Here is a 14,158-nt window from a genome sequence, read left to right on the forward strand (position 1 = left end):
CACACAAAGTAACAAAAGTAAATGAGCAACTCGGACTCCACTAAAAACTGGGAGCAAGGATCAAATACACCGGTAGGGTAAGCGTCCTCTGCTTTTCTAGAAAAACTCGCCGAGTTGCTCATAAAAAGTCAAGTCCGGGTTAGACAAACGAGGAAAGGAAAACTATGACCCGTTGAATAAAATTGTTCCGATGTTTCAGTCATTTTGATACAATTTCTTTTTTGAGGCATGTCTATTATTATTTCTCTAACCTGTAAGAAATTCAAGTTTATATAATTCCGGAAACCTTAGTAAATGGATTTTATAAATATTTTTACAATTTGATGCCATTGGGTAAATTACTTTAGGTCTGTGTGATTGAAAAAAAAAAGTAATGTAAGGAACCACGATTCTAGCAAAAATCAACGAATGCAAGCCAGAAACCAAGACCAGACATGGAAAACCGACTTACACAACAAAAAAACATAAAATAACCAAAATTATACACACAAAAAAAAAAGTAAATGGGCAACTGGAATTTCCCTTAGAACTGGAAGCATGAACCAGATACACCGATTGAATGCATGTTTAAATATGTTATTATATGTGTTGTCATACAGTCATTACATTTATATCCATGTTGCTCCAAAGCGCTTTTTGATGTAAAAAAACTTGTAAAAACATATTTTTAACATAACAAAGAAAACAAGAACGACACTTCTGATGTAAACGTTGTTGACCTTAATTTAAGACTAAGTGTATATGTTATTTTATATAAGCATCCAAGAAAGGAAAGTTATGAAACTTGATCTCATTGTACCATTCACAATTCATCATAACTGAATTACATGAATTGGATCTTTACCTAATTCAGGTACTTTATTTTCTATGGAAGTTTGAATTTCACATATCTGTTGATAAATTGGTACATGATAGCCTAGTGTCAAGTATAGTATGATGAATTAAAAACATAAATAACTGCAATATTAAATTTCGTTACCTGTTTCAGGATCCATGGGAATACTGAAAGCGTTTATGGAAACTAAAAATGTCCCAAAGTACATCAATATGAAAAGCATCCAAATATGAGATATTAACATCTTAGTCAAATAGATGTTTGGATTATTTTTGCTGAAAAAAAGGTGATTGAATTACGTTACCCAGTAAGAGTAGAAGGGCCACAAACACACTCCTTAATAAACACGGTATCAAAATTAAAATCAGATGCGTTGAAATAGTATTAACATATCTTATTTAAGTGTTCGTCTCTGTAAAAATCAGGCAGTGAATGGAACATGAAAAAAACACCATTTTGAAAAAAAAAAGATATATTAGACTGTTTGCACCATCAGAATCAAGGAAAAAAAGACAAGATATTCCACTTCGCGCTGAATTGACTGAAAATGTACATATCAAGGGCAGATACCTCATTTTTCTAACATTCTATTGAAATATTTCTGAGTAAAGCCAGTGATGCAGAGATCAAATAATGATCTTTTCAAAACAGAAGGCATCCTTGAGTGAAATTATATTCTCAGATCGGTGGGTTTTTGACATGCATGTTTCTGATTTATTTACACTTAAATTTTCCAAAAATGTACAGTAACTGGAAGCCCTGGAAATGACTTCTTACCAAAAGTTTGTATCAAATATGAAGGATTTACAACGACGTTTTCTTTTTATTGACAGGGATGATATGAATATAATGTGTTTACATTATACGTATTTCTTTCCAAATTTATAAACGCTTCTTTCAAAATACTTCATTTAATTATCATTTGATACAAAAATCTAAAAAATGCCTTCAGCTGGAAGAGATCTACAGAGTTCTCAATTTTTGTTAAAGTTGTTTGACGACGACAGTTTGGAGTTTGTGCTCTTTAATTTCAAGTAATGGTAAATTTTGAAGATTTTAGCGCAAAACCAAAATAGATAGAAAGAAACCCTCAATCGTTGAAATATTCTTTATGAATAAGCTTACAAAAGTTCCGATAGAAACCTTGTTGTATAATAACTCTTTATTTGAGTTATTGCCCATCAAAGAACAAAAATCAAATAGACAAATTCTTGGCTTTTAGCATTAAACTTAAACACTTTCATAGAAAGGAATAAACGTATGATTATTAAAGGGGTCCTTAAGACAATATGATAAAACATGTTTTTTTGCTTAAACTTAAAAAATCTTATGCCAGTCTGTTCCGCTAAAACTTTTCAAACTCCTTACCCATTTTTTTGTGTATGTCACAAAATGAACTATGGATACAACTTTCTTACACTATTGTTCGAATCGGTCTGGAAGTTCATATTGGTTGAAGACCTAGGACTACATATATGTCCATAAGCAAACATTTCGTATTGATAACTGTTCGGTTATTGTTAGAGTCGGTTTATAAAGTCCCATTTATTTCTAAAAATGTCTGCTTGAATCATAGAGATCTGACAGTTCCATTTTTAGTTTAATTTTTCCGTTAACATTTTCACAGTTTCGCCTAAATATTATCAATATTGAATTTTCAAACAACCCTGTATCCATGACTTATTATAATCATGAGAGGTACCAGAACATATCGATAGTCGATGGTGTATGTATTAATTGAAAAACTGGTGACATAAATGTTGGCAGTAGTTTGTAATTATCAAATTCCGAGTTGTTTCTGGATCAAACATGTCTTACCTCTGTTATATTTTTTTTAAAGATTTTATGAGACTTGATATGGTAGGATGTATAAAGTATGCTTGAATATGCATTACGTTGTAAATGTTTTATTACCTGGTTTTAAGTCGAACTAGCAATGTATATATCACCAACATTTTAACTGTTTTAATACCTAACCTCTCTGTTAATCTGTTTATCTCAAATCAGTTAATAATTCTTGCTTCAAAATGCAAACCTTATTGTAAATGTTTAATTGTAATTACCTGGTTTTAAGTCCAAATAGCAATGCATATAGCACAAAAGTTTTAACTGTTCCGATACCTCATCTCTGTCTTAAAGTCTGTCTTGAAATAAGTTAATAATTCTAGCTTCAAAATGCAAACTTAGTCCAGTAGGAATCTATTCCAAAAGAACCCCGTAATTGTTTCCACTTTCTGGATATATTGTTTCAATTATCCAATCAGATCCCTTATAGGCAACTGGCTATTCGCTTTTACCACTAAAAGGCAGTAGATCGTCAATACTTTTCCCCTCCAAATTATTGTTTGCAGATAAATTACCATAATCTTTCATAGTAGAAAACAGATTTTGGATTCCAACTGACATTTGAAGTATGAAGTATGACATATTAATAGCAAATGAGAAGAGATATTTAACTAAATGTTATAATTCATCCTTTTTTCTCATTTGTTTTTATTGTTTATATATATAAAACATATGCATGTGTCATCGAATAAATATATGTTTACTTCCAGATTTTTTATTATTTACAATATCAGTCCTTGGTTGAAAGATACTCAGATTTTATTCAATTATTCTGTATGCTTATATGACCACTGATTTACCAATTAAGACACTATAGCATGCAAATGCTGATTAATCACCACCGGTATTTTCACGCTGCAATAGAAGAGGGGGAGGTTTGACGCGCTGTAAAACTTAGATTTAGGCCACCATTTCGTTTGAAATCCCAGCTTCAAGTCAGGACCTTTGTTGTACCTTGCCGTTCCGCCGGTGTAATATTTATTCTGTCATGTTTATTTTGGACTTGCCTTGATTATGGATCGCAAAATTGTTCGGTAATTTTGTTGATTCATGTTATTTATTATAGAAACATATCGGCTAGTAGATTGGCGTGCACAATTACAAGGCTATCAGAATGTCGATAATTTGTTGAAAAAGGGTCCCTTTTAAAGTAAACAAATGTTGTCAAACCCTAGCAAACTGATCACTTGTTTTGCCAATATTCTTTCTGCTGCAAATAAATTAAGGGTAATTTTTTTTATGGTATACCAACTTACAGACAATCTAGACATTATCTTCTTATCATTTCAAAATGTAACTTTAAATTATTCACCGAATCCATTTATGATAAAATGTTTCTCTGAATGTCAGTTTTAAAAGCTATGAGAATATTGTCATTGGCAAAATAATAAAAGATTAAACATGAAAAGCTGAAGTAAATGAAACAAACTAATTGGTTACTAATTACTTCTCCCTTCTTTTAATTGATGTAAGCAATATTCGAGCTAAGAATCATGCAAATTGTGATACATAGTTTGAAAGCCTATATATTTTGATTTTTGATATTTTGTTTAAAATGCTTATGTAAATAGATATTAACACGTGGATTTTTATAGAACCCGTGTTCATAAGAGATATAAATTATATAGAATGTAATGTGAAATTCAAAATTAGGGATGACAACTCTGTAAATGATACTAAAATACAGTAGAAACCATTTGAGTTTCAATGTAATTTGTCTCCTAAGACAAGACAGGTTGGAATGCATGATTACACATTTCATCATATAGACCTTTAAAAATACTCAATAAAAACAAAAAATATATAGCCCTTTTTGAGGTGTATCACATATTACAGAATTTGCATCATACCTGAAAAGACTGCTATTCACGTATGTTATCATATAATTAAATAATATAGTATGGTATTGCAGAAACATAGAAATTCAAACCAAACACAACAGAAAAACAACGGAGAAAATACAGAACTACTGATCATTGGATCACACAAAGGGAAACACTTCCCCTGTTGAATGGATGACTCAGTTATATGACCCATTGTCGATTGGTAAATATGCCCAGAAAGGCGGAAGTAGTATACAAAAGGTTTGTAAGTAAAACAAACAGACACATGTATTTTTAAAGCACAGATAACTTAGAAGCACTAACATCAATTAAAAAGATCAAGTGCTAATACTAGACAAGAAATGAGAATTGCCTAAATAGTGATATATTGAAAGGTGCATACATTAATCTACGAACATTGCCCAAAATATTAAGTTTGTTGTTACCACGTTAAAGTTGTGCGTTTATAAATATATGGAACATATAAACTTTGTGGCATTAGTTCATTGTAATGACGTCATAATATGACATATCGTTTAAGTCACTATACAAAAACTACCGGGAATAGTAAATTTGTTGTTCTATCGGACATACATTAAAATGTCCATACCCATGAAACAACTTTATATTTTCACATATGATACACTATATAATGATATATGTTTTCGCTAAACACGAAGTTGTTTCTTGGCTGTGGACATCATTTCCTTGCCAAATATGTGACCAGAAAGTGACAAAAAAGTACAAAATTTAACACAATATCTAAATATTGGTAAACTTTTTTTTCTCCTTCATATGCAAGAATTGTATGCTTATATGTTTTCTCATTTGCAGTTTCCAAATTCAGAACTAAATCATTTCTCCCTTGCTGTATGTGTACACTTCAATACTCGCTCCATGTGAGTTTTAACAAAAGGGATAGGAAATGCGTGCAAAAGTAGAGAAACATATTTTCCAGGTTCTACTTGCAACTCATCTGAAACCGATAAATGTATTTTAATGGTACACACACTTTTTATCAGTTGATTTAATCGCACCCTCCTATTATGCATTTTAATCTGTGTACCTTTTCAGACTTTCAATATGATATCTGTGTGAATGAGTCATCAAGTAAGCTTTGCTCATAGTCTATTTTAGATTCTAATGATATGTGTAATAACAAATGTTATATTTGTGAATGTAATATTCAAACAATTGCCAAGAAGGTTCTGCACCTACGCGTTCAATTATTTGTTTTTGAACTCCCGCTTGTTCATTCATAATTTTCCACATATTCTGGCCAGTCTATTAATGATGAAACACATCGAAAAAGTGTGATATTGGGTTACTCTCTAAGACTTATATTAAGGATTGTTGACTTGTTCGTGCTTTGTATAACTTTTTTTTATTGCATTTACACACCAGTCAAAAAAGTTCAATTAGATATGACTTTATAATTTTAGGCAGTGTGGGGTCATAAAAAAAGACCATACAGTTGTCACTTATTAAATCATTACTAATTGGACATTTTTCACTTTAACAATTTGTTTACATTTTCCATGTGTAAGTTTCAATAATTGAATTAAATTTTGAATCAAATATCTGCTTTTTGATAAACCAAGTATATCTACTTAATATCATATTTACTATGTACTTTCATCAAAGAAATACTATGTTTGTTGATATGGATACCCGAACCTTTCTAGTCCATGGCAACGGATCTTTCAACCATGCCCTTTTAATTCATTATACGAAACAATTAGCGCTGACATAAATGTCAATTTTGACAGATTTGACACAATTCATTAGAAAAATTAATTTAGTAATTAGTACACAGTCTAGCATCATTATTGGATATTTTATTCGCATCAAATGATAATAGATTCATATCTTAAAGAGTTAATGAACTTCAAAAACCACCGAGAAACACACCCCTTAGTAATGAATAGGTCTATAACTGTGTCCACGTTCATACTACATACGTTTTCACAGGTACATGTAACAGTCAATACAAAGTATAAACATTGTTTTGGTGTAAAGGTTAAATCAAAATTATCCGGTTGGAACTGAAACTTAAGTCAAAAGAAGGAACGCCCATACTACACAAAACAGCAAAACAAAAAACAAAACAAAACAAAAAAAAACAAAAAAACCGTCAAAAATAAGACAATGCGGTGAAATCAAAATCAAGATGGCATGGTTTTTACGATGCGATATGATATCACTTAGGGATGACTTATTTTGATCTATTACCGATTCTCACAGAGACTGACACTTGACATGTTCTCACCAAAACATGTGCTATTGCAGAAAGATCTTATTTTATTTTGGGATTTGTTTTATTTATGTGATGGAAAGCACAGACATATTTTATTGTTTTCTTTTAAATATGTTACTGGTATATATTGTTTTTTATTTTAAGTTGATAGTATACACGTGGTTATACATTAATAAACGCTATTTATCATTGTTTTATATAAAATCTTTTTACTCTGTCAAAAAAATAAACTAATATTTTTTTTTAAACAGTGCTACCGTTTCAGAGAAAATGTTAATATAATAAAGGTTGGTTTAATAATTTTTTGTCAAAGATGATTTTCGAGCAACATTCTGAACTGATTTGCAGTAACTCATTAAGTATGTGCGCATCATACTTTGTTTTCTGTGTGATTCAGCGTCAAGCAAGTTTATTTTTGAAAAATTGCACCGCAAATGTATAGATTGTACAATACTTCTGTACAAGAAACGATCAAAAAATCTCGTGGTTGTTGGAAACCATATGCATTATTACAATGCATTGTTACTAAAATAAAACTAACGGTTACAAAATATTCATTTAAGATATTGGTCGATTTATAGGGGCTTGGAAGAATGATATATTTCTATATTATTACAAACCATATTGTTAAAGTATATCATTTAGAAAAATCTAATTTTCAATTTTCAACTCGAGTATCCTTTGTATAAGCTATCATATGGACTATAGATATAAATTAAAAATGTAATATGAAATTTGATTTTCAGTGAAATATCACCAATTAAACATAATTTGCAAATTACAAATGGCTGTTAGTAGAAATTTATCAAATGCATATGTCCACCAAGCTTGGTGCTTACCACAACAATCGTCTCCAGCAGGAACATGTGATTTCATCGCCTAGTTTAAAAGTAAATAAAGAAAAAATGTCCACTGATTATTCTAAATAGCTGATAAGGCGCCTAAATACAATTAACCCAAAATTATATTATTATATAGGTAGCAGTGATTTATCGAAATTTCCCGGTGTAAAATAATCAATAATTCACACTGAATTCGGTAATTTTACTCTCGCACTTTCTACCGCCAATACTTCACAACACGAATACACTGCATCAATCCGCTGTTCACAAATTTTTTCTTGAAAATAGCAATATGAAATGGAGAAAAACTATATAATAAATAGGATAATCAATTGGTTAATTCAAGGGTTTATTTCCTCTTCTTTCTTGACTGTTTTGCTGTCCGGGCTTTCACATTAACATATTTCCTATAGCAAGTTTAAAGTTTTGATCTGTTAGAATAGAAACTACAGGTCAGATATAAAAAATCCGGACGATATATCTGACGATTTTTGTCAGTGTTGTTACCATTAGCACATCAAAATTAACAATATTCAATTTGCAAATTCTAGTACCACTGCCATTTTTTGAAAGACTTATATTGTACAGCGAGTTTTCAAAGTAAAACCATTACATGTTTAAAGAAGCAGTCTGAATAAAGGTCAGACAGGAAGTGTTTCATGCATGTCAAAATCCCACCAAATTCTTGTTCAGACACACCTATAGACCACATAATGGGTCTTGCGCTTTTGAGATAAATTTTACATAGGTTGTAAATGAAATTACCACTTTGCAAACACATGTTTCCATTGGAAATAAATACCTTAGTATTTACTGCAAGAGATTCATTAACATTTGGCGTAAACTAGTGACTGGAAAATCAGAAAAGCTACCTGCAATTTACACAATCTTCCTCTACTGACATGACGATAGAATATTCTGGGTGAACAAAGTTGAATCAATACTGAATGAATGGTTTGTCTTTTGTTTGAAACGAACATAATACATCGTGGATATTTTTGACAATAATGCAATGCCTTATTGAGCAATTTAAACAGTCGTGGAACCCAAAAGTGAAAAACCTTAATATCTGAATTCATAGATTGTAAAAAGAAGATTTTAGATTGGAAAACTTTTGACGGCAATGTATGATAACTCTCTGTAGATTTAGAACATAAAACATCAAAAGAGGGAGTTGGTAAAATATAATCAGAGAAAATAGAAAATAAATAAATTCATTAAAATAATTTAGAAGATATTGGGGATGAATTCCGTGAATTCTTTGATAATTACAGAAAAAAAAATTCATCAAAGTTAAAGCTTCCATAGATAGATCGGTGTAATATTTATTGTGTCATGTTTATTTTGGACTTGCCTTGATTATGGATCGCAAAATTGTTCGGTAATTTTGTTGATTCATATTATTTTTTATAGAAACATATCGGATAGTAGATTGGGGTGCACAATTACTGGGTTATCAGAACGTCGATAATTTGTTGAAAAAGTGTCCCTTTTAAAGTAAACAAATGTTGTCAAACCCTAGCAAACTGATCACTTGTTTTGCCAATATTCTTTCTGCTGCAAATAAATTAAGGGTAATTTTTTTATGGTATACCAACTTACAGACAATCTAGACATTATCATCTTATCATTTCAAAATGTAACTTTAAATTATTCACCGAATTCATTTATGATAAAATGTTTCTCTGAATGTCAGTTTTAAAAGCTATGAGAATATTGTCATTGGCAAAATAATAAAAGATTAAACATGAAAAGCTGAAGTAAATGAAACAAACTAATTGGTTACTAATTACTTCTCCCTTCTTTTAATTGATGTAAGCAATATTCGAGCTAAGAATCATGCAAAATGTGATACATAGTTTGAAAGCCTATATATTTTAATTTTTGATATTTTGTTTAAAATGCTTATGTAAATAGATATTAACACGTGGATTTTTATAGAACCCGTGTTCATAAGAGATATAAATTATATAGAATGTAATGTGAAATTCAAAATTAGGGATGACAACTCTGTAAATGACACTAAAATACAGTAGAAACCATTCGAGTTTCAATGTAACTTGTCTCCTAAGACAAGACAGGTTGGAATGCATGATTACACATTTCATCATATAGACCTTTAAAGATACTCAATAAAAACTAAAATATATAGCCCTTTTTGATGCGTATCACATATTACAGAATTTGCATCATACCTAAAAAGACTGCTATTCACGTATGTTATCATATAATTAAATAATATAGTATGGTATTGCAGAAACATAGAAATTCAAACCAAACACAACAGAAATATGTTTGGTATGGAAAAACAACGGAGAAAATATAGAACTACTGATCATTGGATCACACAAAGGGAAACACTTCCCCTGTTGAATGGATGACTCAGTTATATGACCCATTGTCGATTGGTAAATATGCCCAGAAAGGCGGAAGCAGTATACAAAAGGTTTGTAAGTAAAACAAACAGACACATGTATTTTTAAAGCACAGATAACTTAGAAGCACTAACATCAATTAAAAAGATCAAGTGCTAATACTAGACAAGAAATGAGAATTGCCTAAATAGTGATATATTGAAAGGTGCATACATTAAGCTACGAACTTTGCCCAAAATATTAAGTTTGTTGTTACCACGTTAAAGTTGTGCGTTTATAAATATATGGAACATATAAACTTTGTGGCATTAGTTCATTGTAATGACGTCATAATATGACATATCGTTTAAGTCACTATACAAAAACTACCGGGAATAGTAAATTTGTTGTTCTATCGGACATACATTAAAATGTCCATACCCATGAAACAACTTTATATTTTCACATATGATACACTATATAATGATATATGTTTTCGCTAAACATGAAGTTGTTTCTTGGCTGTGGATACCATTTCCTTGCCAAATATGTGACCAGAAAGTGACCAAAAAGTACAAAATTTAACACAATATCTAAATATTGGTAAACTTTTTTTCTTCTTCATATGCAAGAATTGTATGCTTATATGTTTTCTCATTTGCAGTTTCCAAATTCAGAACTAAATCATTTCTCCCTTGCTGTATGTGTACACTTCAATACTCGCTCCATGTGAGTTTTAATAAAAGGGATAGGAAATGCGTGCAAAAGTAGAGAAACATATTTTCCAGGTTCTACTTGCAACTCATCTGAAACCGATAAATGTATTTTAATGGTACACACACTTTTTATCAGTTGATTTAATAGCACCCTCCTATTATGCATTTTAATCTGTGTACCTTTTCAGACTTTCAATATGATATCTGTGTGAATGAGTCATCAAGTAAGCTTTGCTCATAGTCTATTTTAGATTCTAATGATATGTGTAATAACAAATGTTATATTTGTGAATGTAATATTCAAACAATTGCCAAGAAGGTTCTGCAACTACGCGTTCAATTATTTGCTTTTGAACTCCCGCTTGTCCATTCATAATTTTCCACATATTCTGGCCAGTCTATTAATGATGAAACACATCGAAAAAGTGTGATATTGGTTACTCTCTAAGACTTATATTAAGGATTGTTGACTTATTCGTGCTTTGTATAACTTTTTTTTATTGAATTTACACACCAATCAAAAAAGTTCAATTAGATATGACTTTATAATTTTAGGCAGTGTGGGGTCATAAAAAAAGACCATACAGTTGTCACTTATTAAATCATTACTAATTGGACATTTTTCACTTTAACAATTTGTTTACATTTTCCATGTGTAAGTTTCAATAATTGAATTAAATTTTGAATCAAATATCTGCTTTTTGATAAACCAAGTATATCTACTTAATATCATATTTACTATGTACTTTCATCAAAGAAATACTATGTTTGTTGATATGGATACCCGAACCTTTCTAGTCCATGGCAACGGATCTTTTAACCATGCCCTTTTAATTCATTATACGAAACAATTAGTGCTGACATAAATGTCAATTTTGACAGATTTGACACAATTCATTAGAAAAATTAATTTAGTAATTAGTACACAATCTAGCATCAACATTGGATATTTTATTCGCATCAAATGATAATAGATTCATATCTTAAAAAGTTAATGAACTTCAAAAACCACCGAGAAACACACCCCTTAGTAATGAATAGGTCTATAACTGTGTCCACGTTCATACTACATACGTTTTCACAGGTACATGTAACAGTCAATACAAAGTATAAACATTGTTTTGGTGTAAAGGTTAAATCAAAATTATCCGGTTGGAACTGAAACTTCAGACAAAAGAAGGAACGCCCATACTACACAAAACAGCAAAACAAAAAACAAAAAAAAAAACGTCAAAAATAAGACAATGCGGTGAAATCAAAATCAAGATGGCATGGTTTTTACGATGTGATATGATATCACTTAGGGATGACTTATTTTGATCTATTACCGATTCTCACAGAGACTGACACTTGACATGTTCTCACCAAAACATGTGCTATTTCAGAAAGATCTTATTTTATTTTGGGATTTGTTTTATTTATGTGATGGAAAGCACAGACATATTTTATTGTTTTCTTTTAAATATGTTACTGGTATATATTGTCTTTTAATTTTAAGTTGATAGTATACACGTGGTTATACATTAATAAACGCTATTTATCATTGTTTTATATAAAATCTTTTTACTCTGTCAAAAAAAAAAAAAAAAAAAAAAAAAAAAAAAAAAATTTTTTTTTAAACAGTGCTACCGTTTCAGAGAAAATGTTAATATAATAAAGGTTGGTTAAATAATTTTTTGTCAAAGATGATTTTCGAGCAACATTCTGAACTGATTTGCAGTAACTCATTAAGTATGTGCGCATCATACTTTGTTTTCTGTGTGATTCAGCGTCAAGCAAGTTTATTTTTGAAAAATTGCACCGCAAATGTATAGATTGTACAATACTTCTGTACAAGAAACGATCAAAGAATCTCGTGGTTGTTGGAAACCATATACATTATTACAATGCATTGTTACTAAAATAAAACTAACGGTTACAAAATATTCATTTAAAATATTGGTCGATTTATAGGGGCTTGGAAGAATGATATATTTCTATATTATTACAAACCATATTGTTAAAGTATATCATTTAGAAAAATCTAATTTTCAATTTTCAACTCGAGTATCCTTTGTATAAGCTATCATATGGACTATAGATATAAATTAATAATGTAATATGAAATTTGATTTGCAGTGAAATATCACCAATTAAACATAATTTGCAAATTACAAAAGGCTGTTAGCAGAAATTTATCAAATGCATATGTCCACCAAGCTTGGTGCTTACCACAACAATCGTCTCCAGCAGGAACATGTGATTTCATCGCCTATTTTGAAAGTAAATAAAGAAAAATGTCCACTGATTATTCTAAATAGCTGATAAGGCGCCTAAATACAATTAACCCAAAATTATATTATTATATAGGTAGCAGTGATTTATCGAAATTTCCCGGTGTAAAATAATCAATAATTCACACTGAATTCGGTAATTTTACTCTCGCACTTTCTACCGCCAATACTTCACAACACGAATACACTGCATCAATCCGCTGTTCACAAATTTTATCTTGAAAATAGCAATATAAAATGGAGAAAAACTATATAATAAATAGGATAATCAATTGGTTAATTCAAGGGTTTATTTCCTCTTTTTTCTTGACTGTTTTGCTGTCCGGGCTTTCACATTAACATATTTCCTATAGCAAGTTTAAAGTTTTGATCTGTTAGAATAGAAACTACAGGTCAGATATAAAAAATCCGGACGATATATCTGACGATTTTTGTCAGTGTTGTTACCATTAGCACATAAAAATTAACAATATTCAATTTGCATATTCTAGTACCACTGCCATTTTTTGAAAGACGTATATTGTACAGCAGGTTTTCAAAGTAAAACCATTACATGTTTAAAGAAGCAGTCTGAATAAAGGTCAGACAGGAAGTGTCTCATGCATGTCAAAATCCCACCAAATTCTTGTTCAGACACACCTATAGACCACATAATGGGTCTTGCGCTTTTGAGATAAATTTTACATAGGCTGTAAATGAAATTAGCACTTTGCAAACACGTGTTTCCATTGGAAATAAATACCTTAGTATTTACTGCAAGAGATTCATTAACATTTGGCGTAAACTAGTGACTGGAAAATCAGAAAAGCTACCTGCAATTTACACAATCTTCCTCTACTAACACGACGATAGAATATTCTGGGTGAACAAAGTTGAATCAATACTGAATGAATGGTTTGTCTTTTGTTTGAAACGAACATAATACATCGTGGATATTTTTGACAATAATGCAATGCCTTATTGAGCAATTTAAACAGTCGTGTAACCCAAAAGTGAAAAACCTTAATATCTGAATTCATAGATTGTAAAAAGAAGATTTTAGATTGGAAAACGTTTGACGGCAATATATGATAAAAGAGGGAGTTGGTAAAATAGAAACAGAGAAAATAGAAAATAAATAAATTCATTAAAATAATTTAGAAGATATTGGGGATGAATTCCGTGAATTCTTTGATAATTACAGAAAAAAATTAAAATTTCATCAAAGTTAAAG

The 14,158-nt window shown here is 30.4% G+C and overlaps 1 protein-coding gene across 1 annotated transcript in view; it reads right to left on the reverse strand.

Annotated features, from left to right (window-relative positions):
• The window catches only part of LOC148599372 (uncharacterized), a 29,899-nt gene extending 26,710 nt beyond the window's left edge, over positions 1-3,189 (reverse strand). Inside the window, exons 1-2 of the mRNA XM_088557085.1 lie at positions 2,899-3,189; positions 980-1,110 (exon numbers count right to left, since the gene is read on the reverse strand). Coding sequence (XP_088413211.1) covers positions 980-1,079 — 100 coding nt within the window. The 5' untranslated portion in view covers positions 1,080-1,110; positions 2,899-3,189. The remainder of the gene's footprint in view (positions 1-979; positions 1,111-2,898) is intronic.
• Positions 3,190-14,158: the final 10,969 nt, after the last annotated feature.

Source organism: Perna viridis, chromosome 13, assembly GCF_037379345.1.
Source record: "Perna viridis isolate PV_CMFRI_1.1 ecotype Kerala chromosome 13, ASM3737934v1, whole genome shotgun sequence".
NCBI lineage: Eukaryota > Metazoa > Mollusca > Bivalvia > Mytilida > Mytilidae > Perna > Perna viridis.